Source organism: Epithele typhae (assembly GCF_022376455.1).
Source record: "Epithele typhae strain CBS 203.58 chromosome Unknown BXZ73scaffold_36, whole genome shotgun sequence".
NCBI classification, from domain to species: domain Eukaryota; kingdom Fungi; phylum Basidiomycota; class Agaricomycetes; order Polyporales; family Epitheliaceae; genus Epithele; species Epithele typhae.
In genome coordinates, this window is record NW_025954227.1 from 68,889 (window position 1) to 84,052 (window position 15,164).

At 58.8% G+C, this 15,164-nt stretch overlaps 3 protein-coding genes across 3 annotated transcripts; 1 reads left to right on the forward strand and 2 right to left on the reverse strand.

Moving 5' to 3' along the window:
* Positions 1–4,821: 4,821 nt before the first annotated feature.
* On the forward strand, positions 4,822–7,124 carry BXZ73DRAFT_102943 (uncharacterized protein; the record flags this gene model as incomplete). Its single annotated transcript, XM_048015419.1, has 19 exons — positions 4,822–4,949; positions 5,008–5,089; positions 5,147–5,253; positions 5,305–5,314; positions 5,371–5,414; positions 5,462–5,487; positions 5,546–5,607; positions 5,665–5,689; positions 5,749–5,760; positions 5,820–5,838; positions 5,891–5,921; positions 5,981–6,081; positions 6,143–6,189; positions 6,249–6,261; positions 6,314–6,341; positions 6,398–6,455; positions 6,525–6,549; positions 6,620–6,839; positions 7,017–7,124. 19 exons carry the CDS (start codon positions 4,822–4,824, stop codon positions 7,122–7,124), a joined length of 1,146 nt encoding a protein of 381 aa, XP_047876222.1.
* Positions 7,125–8,708: 1,584 nt separating this feature from the next.
* BXZ73DRAFT_90940 (uncharacterized protein) lies at positions 8,709–9,799 on the reverse strand (the record flags this gene model as incomplete). Its single annotated transcript, XM_048025809.1, has 2 exons — positions 8,709–8,958; positions 9,129–9,799. 2 exons carry the CDS (start codon positions 9,797–9,799, stop codon positions 8,709–8,711), a joined length of 921 nt encoding a protein of 306 aa, XP_047876223.1.
* Positions 9,800–14,041: 4,242 nt separating this feature from the next.
* BXZ73DRAFT_102945 (uncharacterized protein) lies at positions 14,042–14,569 on the reverse strand (the record flags this gene model as incomplete). The annotated part of the gene is made up of 2 exons (XM_048015420.1): positions 14,042–14,440; positions 14,495–14,569. 2 exons carry the CDS (start codon positions 14,567–14,569, stop codon positions 14,042–14,044), a joined length of 474 nt encoding a protein of 157 aa, XP_047876224.1.
* Between the last annotated feature and the right edge of the window lie 595 nt (positions 14,570–15,164).

The window sequence follows — 15,164 nt, forward strand, 5'->3', positions numbered from 1 at the left end:
TGGCCACCCTCCTGATGGCTGCAGGTCGGCCTCGACATGCCCGGGACCCCCGCCCGAGGGCCCAGCTCCGCCTCAACGCTTTCATCCGCTGGCCACCCACTGTTTGCGCGACGCTGCTTCAAGCCCTCCCGTCACCGTGAACCATGCCTTGCCTATCGTTGTCAGCCGCGTTCCCCTTTCGATTGCACCGCATCGCAAATCCGCCCACCGCGCTCAGCGCGGCCTCGTTGACCCCGCGCGTGTTTTAGGTATTCAAAACGCCTGCAAGACGCCTGTCCGAGCCCGCTGGTCACCGACAGGATGCGCACAATAACACCTAGATGCACGCCGCGCTGACGCGCCCCCGTCAGGCTGCCTCGCTTGGCATGGCGGTGGGGCGGCTCGGCCTTACTTGGGTTTGTGATGTATGCCGCCTCCTTCTGCCCATTGAAACTCACATTTGCCGCGCTTCAACACGGGACTGTTTGCATATGATCCGCCAAGTAATCAAGCTACTCTCGGCAGTTACATTCAGACGCCTTGTCTAACCTGGCACGCCTTTGGTACGTCGTCGTGATTACCCTTAAGTGACACGCTGCAGGACGTCGCTATCCACTCTGTCTTGTCCTACTTCGATTCTTCCTTCGAACCTTGTGTTGTTTAAAATAGCTCCGCAGCGCACTCAGCACCCTCCTTATGACACAACCGTCTGTCCTCGCGCTCGCCGTGCGCACACCACGAGAGGATAGCCATGACTGCGGCCGCAGAGCATGGCTCGTTGTATCAGCGAGGCACACCCAAAACGTACGAAAGGGTGTCCCCAGGACGAAGATGGTTGAGGATAGATCATAGCAGTCGACGGGGTTAATCCGATCGTCGGGCTCGTTCCTTCGTAGTCTTCGTGATGGAAGGGTACCACTCTCTCGGACTCTCCGCAGCGGATACCGCGTTCGCTCGGGAAGCACGAGGGTCGGCTGTAGACCGCCGGGCCTGCTGCGGCCTTCTTAGAATCATCTAGTCTAACCTGGTGACCGTGCTTATAATCTTACTACTACATACTGCGAGCTGTCATTATGGCCACCTTGTCGACTGCACGTCCTCCGTTGTTCTGATCACTTACTTCACTAAGCTTCAGGGTTCGCACGCGGTCTTGGAGAAAACAAGCATGGATCCATACCGGCACATATACTCATCTCTATGTCTATATTCAGTCAGAGTTGATTACATCAGCAATAGTTGCACCGGAGCGCCCGACTAGGCCCTCCAGCTCTACGCATTTTCACTGCTCACCTCAAACTCCTTCCACCATTGAAGACTGGCAAAACCGAGACTTTCTCATTTTGTCGCCAGTCGTACCCTCCTCTACAGTTAAAGGCAGCTCTTTCAGCCTTTCTCGAAGTGCAGCTTAATCGTTACGAGCCCAGTGCCCAGTCATCGCCGCGCACCGTGACCAAACCGCGGTCGACGTGGCTCAGGACCTGCATAGTATACGCTAGACACGAGCATGAGTCGTTTCACAGCTTTAATCGCAAAATACAAAAGTGAGTGCTCTTTGCTCGCGCTACTTAATAATGCTGTCCAGGGTGGGGTCGCGTGTACCCCTGTCTCAGCGTCGGCGATCGACCACATGAACTTTCGTGGGCGTAGAATATACTAAATGCATCCTTATTATCCTATGATCATCGCGCCTTTTGTCCTTCTCAGCCACCTTCTTACTTCCGCTTGTTCCCTCCTTATTCCAGTCTGCCTTTGACTGCAGCACCTTCCTTTCTCCCCACATCGCTGTCATCCCGACAACCCGTTGGCACGCGGTCCTTCTGGAGTCCGGATCTGAGACAGACGACCATGGCGCTCGCACCCCCACTGGCCCGTCTTCAAGATTTTCGTCACCGCCTTCCTCACCCCCATCCTCCTTCTGTGAGCGCGCCCAAGTTCCAATATCTTCGAGGTGGCGTTGACAAATAATGGCGCAGGTTCTTCAAGGCGCACAGATGGTAGAACAGGTTCTTCGGGGCGCTGTGCATCATGACTCATGCGCAGCTACTTCCCGACATTCTGGAGGACGGATAGCTTGAGCCTGCACCGGGTGATGGTGCGTTTGCCAGTGTCCTCTGGGCGAGAAGGAGAGCATTGAACTCTGGTGAGTGCTTGAGAGAGAATGCGTGTTCCCTCGAGCGCAACGCTGCTCCTGTCACCCATTCTCCCTACCATTGTACACAAGACTGGTCTCGTCCCCAGCCGCTCTGTACCGCACCCCACCACCGGCTCGTGTAGGCGGTGGTGGGGTGCGGTACAGAGCGGCTGGGTACGAGACCAACACAAGACCTGCTTCTTGATGTCCGTCGAAGGGCGTTAAGCCACCTTGGCACGTGTATTTTCTCGTCGGCGATCAGTGTCCCAGTCGGTATATCCTTATGTCCACGAGCCGGGACCTGCAAGTCACCCCCGTCCCGAACGCGGCGGTCGCTCTGTTAGTCCAGATGTATGTAAGGCTGTCGTTTTTGTGAGTAAATAGCTTATATCTTCTTGTTAGAAGGTTCGATCAACGATCATAGAGATGTATGGAATTCCCTGCTTCCTGTGCAAACTTGAATATATTCCCCAATACCGAGTCTCTACCCTGGTAGCCTTCACGCAAATCCTCAAGTACGGATAGGATCGTAGATTCATTTCGTCGTGCTATCCCTTGCATTCGTGGTGAGTACCGTATTTCCACCTGGCGCACGTCGCTCAGCACGGTGTAGAGACCCCTTTGTGTCGGTAGTTGCGGTGAATATCGAGCTACTTCCCACCACAGCCTTGCCGGCTACGTAAGTCCTCGTTTTTGACAGTTTCGGGTTAGGAGTCTCTGTGAGCGCCCTATGCATATATCTCACCACCTCCATACCCCAATTCGACATTTACAGGGCCTCCAACACCCACGTCATCTTTTCTCGGCACGCTCTACCTCATCCCCCTCGTCTGCGCATGCGTCACACCTCATCACGTCCCTCTCCCACTTGCAGCCTCCTAACCTCTGGCACACTCTCGCAGCGTCGGCTCAGAGCGCATGCATGACCTAGTCTACCCCAGCACGACCTTGAGGGTGTACAATATTGAGCTTGCTTTCCAAGGCTCGCTTGGACATGAGCGCGACGACAGCCTCGCGTACTCGCACGAACTCTGCAAGGCGCACACGCGCCGCAGGTCGCGCATCGATCGACTTGGACCCAGGTTCGCCCGCGAATGTGCCCGTCCTGCGACGGTCACCGCTTGCTTGGGGGCGGCGGACGGCGGTGAGTGCCCACTACCCAATCCTCGCTTTGGTCGCTTGACGAGTGGGGTTTCCCTTCCCTTTTCCAGACCACTATGCTCCGCATCCTGGCTTCGAATGCCTGTCAGTTCGGCGACGACGGTGGTCCCCCAGTCCTGTCCAGGTATTTCCAGATTGTCCTCCTACGTCAGCGACGGGGTCAACCGCGGCCCGTTTTCATTCCTGCTTTCCCCATTGACCACAGGCCTCAATGATGAGCCCTCTCAAACTGATCGATTTTACCTTCGATCGTCTCTCCCTCTGGGCTACCGTCAGACCACCCCAACTTCCACCTCCAGGAACCGTTGGGGCGCGATGCTCAGCCGCTGATCCCGGTGTACTACCCCCGCCCCGAGGAAGTGTGAGAGCATGTGGTCCGATATCTCGAAGTCGAAGAGGGAGAGGAGGTGGGAATACAATGAGGCCGTTGTCGAAAAGATGTAATCGTAATCTCCGAGGCGCGGCGGTCGCGTCAAGCATCTTCCCGAGGGGTACGATTTGAGTTTAAGCCGATCTCCCGCTTGTACAGCGCTGTTGTAATATTTCTGCTTGCAGCATCTCGTAGCATTTCACTGCGTTACCGAGGTGGCAGTTCGTCCGACGTCGGCAACCATGGCTACTGTCAGAGTGAAACCAGCGCGATTTTGCTGGCTTTCGAGGACTTGCATCAGCACAGTAGCCCTGCGATTCTCAGGCTCCAGTAAGTGAACTTGAAGTGAACTCGGAACTTTGGATGGGAACTTTTGGGCGTCATTAACATCCCCGCCCGTTCTTGTCCTGTGCAATATTCTGTGACAATGGCTGTGGATACTCCAGTCCCGTCGCGCACTTGAGAGACTGAGCCTCGCGTCGGGCGCACGATCGAGTTCTCTATGGGCGTCCGAAATTCGCGCTCACAATCACCCGTCTCCTCCTCCTCCTCCTCCTCCTCCTCTTCCTCCTCCTCCTCCCCGCCCAGCCATGTGGGCGCCGATCCTATACGATCATAAAGTTTCAGCGCAGTCCAAGACCTCGTGGAGTGCGACCCACTTGACTTCAACGACTCACGAGTCCCTTGCTCCGGAGTCGCTACATCTCGCCGATCGCCGATCGCCCTTGGAGCACGAGGGGCGCCTCTGAGCGGGGGTTTCGGTCTGATGGGCGCCCCATTAGGAAGTCCCGGCGCCGGAGCGCCCTCAGCAGAACGGTTTCCTCTCCTCCTCGACCCCCTCCGCCTCGCCTGCGCCCAGGTCCATTTCCGTGGCTGCTGTCCGGAAGTGAGGCCTGAGGCGCGCGCCACACTCTTCCACTCTTTTGCCTGTGCAGATCATAGCAGGCATGTCAGCGGCGGCCTGGGTAGTACGTGAGTCGAGTCTCGGAGGCCTACTACCCCAGAGTCGACTTCGCAGGGTACCACTGCCGAAAGCGAGTGCTTGACCGGTACATATACCGCACATGAGTGACGACGGACGCTGCCGTGGTCCTTTCTCCCTCTTCCGTCCCCTGATCCCCGCGACTGTTTATACCTCACCCCCTATCTCGCCATACACGCGTTCGCCGCTTGGCTCGTCATGTACGCGACTCACGTACCCAGTTTCCCCGATACCCACGAGGTTCTCCTCGTTCCGCGTGAAGGCGACGACGCCGCTCTGAGAGCGAGGGTGATATCGGCCCTCGTAGGCATCCTGCTCCATGGAATGTGAGTAATTGGCCCATGTGCGCGTGGTCAGCAACATTTCTGACGATCCACCCAATAGACTGTATGGTTGCGTGCTCTTTTCTGTGAGGCTGTACTGGAAGGAAGCCCCCTCCACGGATCGTCCGTGGCTCAAGTTTTTAGTGAGCGTTGTTTCAGTCGAGCATACCGAGTTCCAGCTGAACTGGTGTCGCCCCCAGATCCTCCTTTGTACTGCACTGCTCTCCATTAACTTGCCCATCCTCCTTCACGTGTCGTACAACCAGGTTCAACACAACTTTAACGACCTTGGCCTCACCACCCCTTGGTCAGTCATCTTATCTGTCAGAATAAAGCGTCGCTCATGGTTGTGTTTCAGGGATATCAACGTAAGTGACCCTGGCTTAGCTTATGACCTCATTTACGAACTCGGACCGGCCATCAGCTCTCGCCGATCTTCAACACCACTGCTATCATCATCATACGATTGTAAGCTGCCTGTACCTCGCCTCCTTTCGCTGACTCACCTTCTCCAGCCTCTTGTTGCGCAGGCTTTGGAAGTGTAAGCTGCCGCGGTTTACATCTCAGGCGATTGTAGTGTTCACCTTCCTTTGCGACAGTCTGTCAGACCTTCCGAGCCGGCCCCAAGCGCATCGTGTCTTTATTAGGTCTTTTCCTCTCGGTGAGCATCCCGTAATGCACCGGTTCGACAGTTGACTGACACTCCTGGGTCCTTCAGCTCCTTACTACCCTGGCCGCTTATTGTGAGTAATCGCGACCCGCCACACAACGAGATCCCGGCTCACATGGATGCGATATGCAGTTGTTAACATCGGTACGCATGTAATATTATCGTGGCATGGGTTGCTTTAAGGACTGATAGCCACCTCGCAGCGAGCATGATTAGCTCTCAGTATGTGATCCCTCGGTGTCGCCAAAGTGCCAATCACTGAGACCGTCTATAGTGTGAATCCCACGGATATAGCATTGAACGTGGTCTGTCCCCGCGTTCTCGTGCATTCCGGGATGGGGTGTTAACAATACTCCGCGAACAGACGCTGTCTTATACTTCTTTCGCAAACGGATTCGTCGCGGACCTCCTGTTCGCCGGTATGCTGTGCGCTTGGCTTCACTCATCCCGCACTGGGATCAAGAGGTATGGCGGATGAACGTCTCGGACCCAGAACCTCGCTGAGCCCACCAATCAAAATTCGCAGCACGGATTCCGCAATCACCATCCTGATCGTGTACACCATCGAATCTGGTACGTTCCCAATCAGCGCGCCCGGTTCGACTTGGAGGCTGATCACACTGCGCTGCCAGCAATGACACCCCTGTGCGTACGGCAGCAATGGCTCCTTCGCGCACATCGCTGATGTCGCATGCAGCCTGTGCGACACGGCCGCAATTATCGCGGTACGCGCATCTTCCTGCGCTGTCGATCTCCCAGGCGCTGACAGACCGGGCTCCAGTTGAAGCTCGCGCCACAGCTCGACGTGCATGTCTTCTTCTGGCTCCAAATGGGCCCTCGTGAGTCCCTCGAATCAGATATCCGGACGCATGACGACGCGCTGACCCGACCTCCTGCGCACGCGGCAGTGTACTTCCTCTCGCTCCTCGTCTCGTGCGTCCACATCCACCCTGATTCTTCCCCCCATCGCACCCGCTGACCCTCCGCCCGCGCGCACCGGCAGGCTGAACTCGCGGCAGGACGTGTCCAAGCGCATCCGCGACCCGACCGTCTCGCGCTCGGCCGGCGGCCAGCTCCCGACGTACAACATCCAGTTCGCCTCCCCGGACACGTTCGAGCTCTCGTCGCTGAACGGGAGGCACGGAGAGCCCGAGAAGGCGGACCTCGCGGCCGCCCAGGACCACCATCCCGCGCACCTCGTCGGCGCGCGCGCGTCGACTCGGGTGAGTCTCCTCGCCCTCTGCGCGCGCGCGCTCGCAGATCCTTCCCAACCCCACGCTGACCGCCTTCTTCCCGTCTCCTTCTCCCGTATGCGTTCGCGATGACGTCCCGCCCTGACGTCCCGCGGGTCCCGCCGGCCGCCGACCACCTATTCGCCTGCTCGCCCGGCCTCCCACCAGGACGTCGCCGCGATGGAGGTCGCGGAGGTCCCCGTGGACCGCCACGGGTCGTCCGGGGACTCGTCCCGCCACGCGAGCACGCTCTGCGATCGCGTCGAGTCGGCGTGAACACGGCCGAGGCGGATGCAATAAACGCGCACGCGCGCCGGGACGCGGTGCACCCCCCGGAAGCGGGCGCGCCGCGCTGGAGCAGGCCTGTGCGGCCCGCCGTCGCGGGCCCGGGCTTGGGCGGGGACTCTGGGCTGGAGCTTGGTGCATAATGGCTGGCCCGGGTGTGGGCTCGGATGTGGGTACGGATATGGATGGATATACGGACAACAGGACACTGCGGTGTCCGGAGCGGCTTCGCTTTCGCTGTGCCTTTCTCTCTTTCTGTTGTTGGTGTTGCGGGAACCCGGAGGCTGCGGGATGTATATCATACAAATTAATGAACACGATGAACCGATTTCGGCGCGTCTATGTCTATGCGGCCATCTATGAGTCAATCTGCGCAGCTGTCCGTGCAGAAAGAGGCGAGAACCGAGACGGACGCTATAACGCGGAACGTAGAGCCTAAAAGGGGCAGAAAGTTGCGACGCGCACCGCGCCCTGGATGGCCTAGGCCAAGCCCAGCGCGCGCGCGCGAGGCGGAGGCCGCGAGGCGGAGGCCGGGGCGGTGCGAGGTGCTACGGATGTGAGAACGCGGGCAGCAGAGGAGACGTAGACGTAGAGGATGGTGGGAGAGAGTGAAAGCGTGAGTATACCGGGGGGAAGAGACACAGCACACGAGACAGATCCGGGAGCCGGAACCGCGCACCGCAGGTAAGTAGGTACGTAAATAGGCGGAGAGATGCAGATACATGCAAAGCACGGAAAGCGGAACGGACACGGGGAGAGCGCGATGATAGGTGGTGTAACATAACACGAGAGAAACAGAAATAAGAAGTAGTGATGGAGGCAGGCTGTAGGGCACGGACTGGTCAACAACCAAAATCAAAACGCGCGGGGTCGGGTGGGGACTTTCGAGTGGAGCGAGAGCAGGGTCAGCGCAGGGCCGAGCGGAGGTTGAGCGTGCGGCGGAGCGAGGTGGAGACCTCCGACGGCCCCAGTGAACGACGAGGGCGGAGTAGGTTGCCCGGGAGAAGGGCGCGCGTTTGAGAGGCGCGCTTCCGGTGGACATGACAGGGGCAATCAACCAGGACAGAGTTCGTTGGCCTCGGACCGAATGCTGAAGCGCACTGCGCAGGTTGTCATGTCGCGCTTGACCGTCACTACCGGGCGGTGACGGCAAAGACGGAGGTGACACATCCACATGCGGATACGTGCGCGTCACAGGTTCGGTCCGAGGAGGAGACGCTGTAGGTGGATTGACTAATGCGTTGTCAAAGGCGCCCGATGGTGGGAGAGGGAGGATAGAAGTTGGAGAAAAAGGCGGGGTTGGGGTGGCATGCACCTGACAGAATGAGGTCGTAGTCGTAGAATGGCTGGGGTCGTAGACGTGGTGGCGAGCGTAGCGGCACCGCTATCGACATCTCCCAAATTGAGGGACGCGGCTGTCATGGCTGTCGTCGTGATATTCATGTTTTGTAGTCATCATGGGCCGAGCGGTCCGCCGTGGGTTGTTGCGGGGAAGCGGTGCTGGGTGGCGGCGGTGTCGCCTGCAATGAGACATCTTGGCAAGTATGTGTGCGCACAGGAGAATATCGGAGGGGCCTAGTACGGGGCCCACTGCCCGCCAGAGCTGAGCCCTGCGCCAGGGCTAACGCTCCCCGCTGAGTCCTTCGAGTCCTTGCGCGTCGCAGGACGGCGGGGCTTGCGCGTCCCGACGGCAGAGCGCGTGCGCTGTGCCTTGTCCTGGCCGCGCCGCTTGGGTTGGTCGGGGTAGACGCAGACCTCGCCCTCCACGCGTTGGCAGTTGAGACACGCGGGCTTTGCGCCGTCGCAGCGGAGCTTGCGGACACGGCTGGAAGGGAGGCGCATAAGTCAGCGGGTGCAAGATGGATATGAGTAAGCCGGAGGCCGACCGGTGCACCGCCGGTAAGAGACAAGCGGAAACGAGAAGAGAAGATCGAGAGGAGCGCGGCGATGGCCACACGAGATGAAGCGGGTTCCTGAACGGAATAAATGGCTCACCATCGGTTACAGGCCACGTAGACTCGCTCGCGGGGCTTCCCGTCGACGGTCAGAGGCTGGCTGGGATCAAGGGCAGTCTTGGGTTTGCTCCTCGAGCTGCCCCCGGGTTCGCTGTCGCTCACGCTTGCGCCATCGAAGTCGTCCACGAAGAAGGAAGGGTCGTAGTCGGTGCCATACTGGGAAGGGTACGGCTGCTGTCCGGGGTGCTGAAGATGCGGTTGCATCTGCTGGTAGGGGTGTTGTTGGTGTACACCATGAGTCAAGTGCGCACTCGAGTGTGGGTGCTGAGGATACGCGTAGACCGGGGCGGCCACGCTCGACAATGTCGAAGAGCCTTGCTGAAAAGAAGGCTGATAGCCGGAGGGATGACCAGATGGATACTGGCCGGGAGAGTACGAGGCAGAGTGCTGCATCGCGGGAGGATAAGCGGTGGGAGGGAAGGTTCCCGGCGCATATGACCCCGGTGGATAACCTCCGGCACCCGGATAGCCGCCAGCGAGGTACTGTTGAGTGCCATGAGAGTAGTAGCGCGGGTCAAGACCCTGTTCTTGTCCAGAAAGTGATGTGTCGAGCCATGCGGCCACATCGGCGTTGTTGGCGGACTGCTGGCCACTGTGGGACCCGGGGGGGTACCCTCGCTGGTGGGGATAAGAGGGGTGGTCGGAGGGCATTGTCGGGGAGATGGGGTTGCTGTAGGTGTGTACGCGAATAAGTACAATGCGGTAAGCCGTGCGAGTGGCTGAATTCGAGAGGGCGGCGGAGGGTTTGGAGGGAGGGCGACATTGGTGGTTGGATAAATAGAGTGGTAGCTGGCACAGCTTGTTTTCGTGAGACAGCGCAGCAGACCCGCCTCAAATTCGCCCGGACGGCCGTTCGTGGAGGATCGGGTGCTGCGATCTGGCATGAGCTTGATGGGAAGAACTTGTTAGATGGACAAATGGGAATGTGAGGGCAGCTTTCTCGTGATCGGGATATAGCGTGGATCGCGTTGTTTGGGTCTGTCAGGGAAGGAAAGCCGCTTGAGCGAACGCACATGGAACCCTAACCCATCATGAGCGCTTACGGACGTGTATTGCCCGAGTGAATGTTTGTCGTCGCAGCTGCGGAAACCAGGCTGGTCCTGTATGAAACCGCGTGGTTGCGCCAACGAGAACGCAAGCGCCTCGTTACGGATCGCAGCACGCTCTCGTAGGGGAGGAGAGTTGGGACGCACAACAGTCGTTGTCATTTGTGGGAGTTGTGCATCGCGTTTCGTGAACGTTGGGCATCTTGGGCAAATTGTGGGGCGCAGCTCGGAGTGCTACAAGGAGCGAGACTGGGCAATTTGCATTGTGAATGGTTCGGCAGGGAACCCCTGTCCGGATGTCGCCGCCGAGCCAGGTCGCCGCGCATGTCGTCGTTTCCGTGACTGAAAATGTCGAAATGGTTGGAACGCGTCGCGGAGTATTATGAGAGGCCAAAAGCGGTACAGGGCAGGCACATGCGTCCTGCTGCGAGGAGAGTGATGGAGCACAGATGGGAATATGTTGGTGTGGTCGATGCTGAGTCGGTGGTTTTCTGGCACGTCACGGTCCTTGTTGAAGCGGAAGTTCTGGCACCGGATGATCTGAGGTATCCGGACTCCTGCTGTCGAGAAGACACTTACGGAAAGGCGCAAGCGAATCTGTCAATCAGAGAGCTTGTATACGAGCACGACGAGCCCGATGCGTCACCACGGTTGGCTCGGGGCGCGGATGCGTCCGCTGGCCGGTCGGCCGGCATGTTGGGAGCCTCGAGGATGTGATCGCGTGCCATCCGAATGATTTGGCATGTTGCGTGGGGGTGGGCGAGGGGGAGAGGGACGGGGATGTACGTGGTTATTGCATCCATGCTTCTCGCAGGCGCGCCGTGATCTGCAGCGTTCCCGGCCCCCGCCTCGGCGCCTGGGGAACCTCCCACGGTCTGCGACTCCTCCGGGACTGCCACGCGCCCTCCTCTGCTCATACAATGCACTTTGCGACATTCGCAGCAGGAACCCCTGCGTGATTACGCACGCTCAAGCCCTGCCTCCTAGCTGGTTCATACTGCCGAATCTGTGTTGTGCCGCAGCCCATCTACGCCGCTTTGTGTGCTCAGGCTGCACTGCCTTTCGTTCATTGATGACTCACAATCATTATGAAGCTTCACCGTTTCAACCTCGGCCTGCGCCGTCACGACACTGCCACACAGCGAGAGTCTCCATCTCGGAGCACTATGCCCCGCCATATCTCCGCCTCTCGTTCGAACGGCAGGGGCCAATTGTGGGCTTGGCTTTGTGATAGATCTGGCTCCCATTGCACCTCCTCACCCTCGAACTCATCCCCGGTTTGGACTGCCCCTAACTATTCCCGGGTCCGCAGGACAACAGTCCGAGAAGGTCGGGAGTGATTGATCCAATGTGCCCCGACAGAACGCAATTCCCGACCGAGGTCGGTTGCTTATTCATACGTCTACTGCGCCATTTGACGACCTTGCTGACACCTTCTGTCTGTTAGACGACGCGATCACCATCCGCGCAACCACGTATTCTGTCCGCCAGCAGTTCTCCAGCCCTGGGGTGGGTGCAGAGTCAAATTCACGGTTAGTGCCGCTCAATGGCAAGATCCCCGGATTCATGAGGTATCAAGGTGCGTAATTCACGCGCTCGATGTACGGTGACCCGGCTCATTCCAAATTTCCACCACACTGCTCACGTGCTGCGGAAAGCCTGGCGGGGTACACAGGGGCCACAGGGCACACTATGGCACTGGCAGCTTCCCTCGTGCTGGTGCGCCCTCGTCTCAAGTCGCCGCCACAAGCGAAAGTATGGAGTCACGCTCCCGGCGGCATTAGTCCCTTGCACTGACACGAGCTCTACGCCCTACCGGTTACCAGTACTGGCGGCACTTGGCGCTGGCAGTGCTTCCCGCGGCGCGCGTGATGCTACCGTCAAGGGCCTGTCGCGGTCGCCGCGTGCGGCATGACTCCGTGCGCCTCGCAATCTTCGCGAAACGCGACGTCTCCCTCCATCCGCACGTCGCGACTGTTAGCATCCGTCGCTCGTCGCCCTCTGCGCACGCCGGAGCGACAGAAACTGCGTGCGTGAGTGTCGGGGTGGCTCAGAGCACGCGGGCGGTGTTCGGTGCGCTGTTGACGCATGTGGATCCACGACGTGGCGCGCACAAGCGCCCACCGCCACGGTCTCGAAGTCGGCGGTGCAGCACGACTGCCACGATCACGCGCAGCGCTCGCTCGTTCCGGACCTCCTGCGCACGCGGTGTCGCCCCTCGCGCTGTTACGGATGGTGGTCGGGGTGGCCCCGGTGGGGGCCCGGCCCACTGCGCTCGCCTTCCAAGCGCTCCGCGCACGCGCATCGGAGTTCGCGTCGCTGGTCTTCGCGCGCGCACCGACTGCGACCTGGCGGGGCGGGTCGCAGTCGCCCGTCCTGCGCTCTCCCCGACGGAAGTCGGCACGGAGGCGGGGAACTGCAGACGTACAACACTGTCTCAACGGGCGGCGGTGATGCTGGGGCGCGTGGGTCATCGGTGCTTTCGGATATGCGAGGGCGATCGAGACGACGTCGGTGAATCGTCCCGTCCGACTGTGCCGGCGCGAGGGCGTGGCGACTGTACTTACTCCTCTGCGCATTGGGAATCGTTTGATCTTCGCTTAATGCCCGTCTGATGGAGTTACCCTGCGAGACACTCTGATCTCCGCAGAGCCTCTACGACATTTTCATCAGTGATCGGGTGTTTTTTGCGACAGGAAATTCGGAGCTGAGTCAAGTAATTTTTGCAGGTTTCTCATGAGCCAAGTATACACGCCGCGGGTGGTATTTCTGTCAAAGTATGTGCGTAGTCTGCGATAGCAAGAGTTACGTCATATCTGATAGATGTGCTAGTTTTCTTATCTCGATCGGGCGCCTTATTGACGCGTGGGCGTCGCTGTTGCGAGCCGCGCGACTTCCACCGTTCACTCCCTTCGTTCCGTCCCTCTCCTTCCGCCGCCCCGCGACAGGCTTGTTACTCTCAATGGCTTGCTTTTACAGTGGATTTTAGCCCTAGGCGCTCTTGCAGACCCACCGCTCATTTATGACACACACAGTGAGACAATCACTGTCGCTGGGGCACACTCTTATCAGCCATCCTCCGGATCGGGGTTGCTTGTGATGTTTTCTATACAAACGACGGGTAAGTCAAACCCGACCTCCGCCACCCTCATCGGCGCGCTCGCTGACTGACATTGATGCGGTCCAGGGGGCGAGGGTTGAGGGTTCGTGACATAACCCGCTATGGGAGACGGTGGGTGCCGGTGACTGCTGATCCGTCAAGCACGGAAAACGCTGCGCGGCCGCCGGCGGAGGTTCCAACAAGGTTGCTTGGGTGGGCGCACATCAGTATATCTTCTTCCCTTGCTGATACTGACTCTCCCCACAGTTTCGACAACGTCATTTGGAATCCAAACCATGATTTCGGACTATTCAGGTCGGAGTATGCGTCTATCCGACTCCAGAGCACGGCTTGAGGAGGTCAAATCATGGGCTGGACAAAGACGATTCCGTCTCGATCATAGAAAAGGTTCGTCTATATATGTTGCCACCATATCTCGTAACTCAAAGCTAGGCGAGGCGAATATAGTATCTGTCTCTGTGCAGAATGACTAAGGTTTCTGCAAGTGTCACCTCTTTCCTGTTCCTGAATAACGTGGTTTCAATGCAGAGGACAGCATAGAACCCCAATATCTCATAACGAACCCCTGAGCGATAGTATACATGCGCGGCACTCATGCCCTGAGATCCCACTTCGTCGCGATTCATTCTTTCAAGAAAACATCCTAAAATCAAGCCGATTAACATCGAACTCTCGAATCTTGCATCTCACAACTCACCCTCACTTTCACCGGATAGTACCGGCTCCTCAGTTCACGTACGGGACGTTGATCGAGTTCGTCCCGGGCGTGTAGCAGAAGTTGTTGTCGAGCCTCGTCCCGCACTGGTAGTACGTGTTGCAGCTCCCGCCGCACGACGTGTTGTCGCAGAAGGCGACGTTCGCGCTCGCCATCAGGCACGCCGCCTGGCCCTTGACGTTGAGGCACGTCGACGTGCCGGTGTACATCCGGCACGTCCCGCCGCACGCCGCGCCAGACCGCTTGTCGCACCAGACGACGTTCACGTTCGACGCGCGACGCGCGAGCGCGGCGGCGCGGGTCGTCGGCGGGGACGGGAGCGGCTCGCCGTCGGCGCCGACGTGGATGACCTCGGCGTCGGTCGTGGCGAGCCAGGCGAGGATGTCGCTCTCGCTGACGGAGTACTCGGCCTGTGGGTAGATGGGGGTCAGAAAATGGGGTACGCAGGGAAGCTCCGGGCTCACCGAAGGAGCGGCGGAGGCGGTTTGGATGGCGGACATGGCGAGAGCGGCGACGACGAGAGAGGTGAATGCGAACATCTTGTGGAAACGATGGGCTGAGGAGGACTCTGGTGAGCTGATTTTCACCATCCATTGTGCCCGGTTTTATAGTGGCGAACAGTGCGCAGTTTCAAGATCTACCGAGCTGCCGGCAGCAAGCCAATGCGGTGACGGCGTTTTCCAGTGACGGCGTTTTTATGTTTTAGGACGATGAGAGGTCACTCTTGGAACCAAAGGCTCGCCTTCAATCCTTGTGCGTTTCCCGCGGCACCTCGGAGCGCGTTCTGGCAAAGACTTCACGAGAGACGTTGGTTATACATTTTATGATGGCGCCCGAGGCTGGCCTACTCGCGGCCATGTCCAGTCGCTCGCAAGTCGCTCGAGACTGATTGTCAGAAGAATCTCCTACGTAAAGTGAAGGCCGAGGTACTGTACCATTCCGAATGATTCGGAAGTTACGCGTCGTAAGGACGCCAAGAATCTGCGCCTCTACGGCTCATCAAGGCCGAAGCTCGAAAGGAACTGGTGGGCGCTTAGTAAACGCCGGCCCAACATGGCCGTAGGCTTTTAGGTTCGAACTATCTGGGCCGTCACGCATTCACGAACGGCCCGGTCAAAGTTCGAAGTCGGTTCA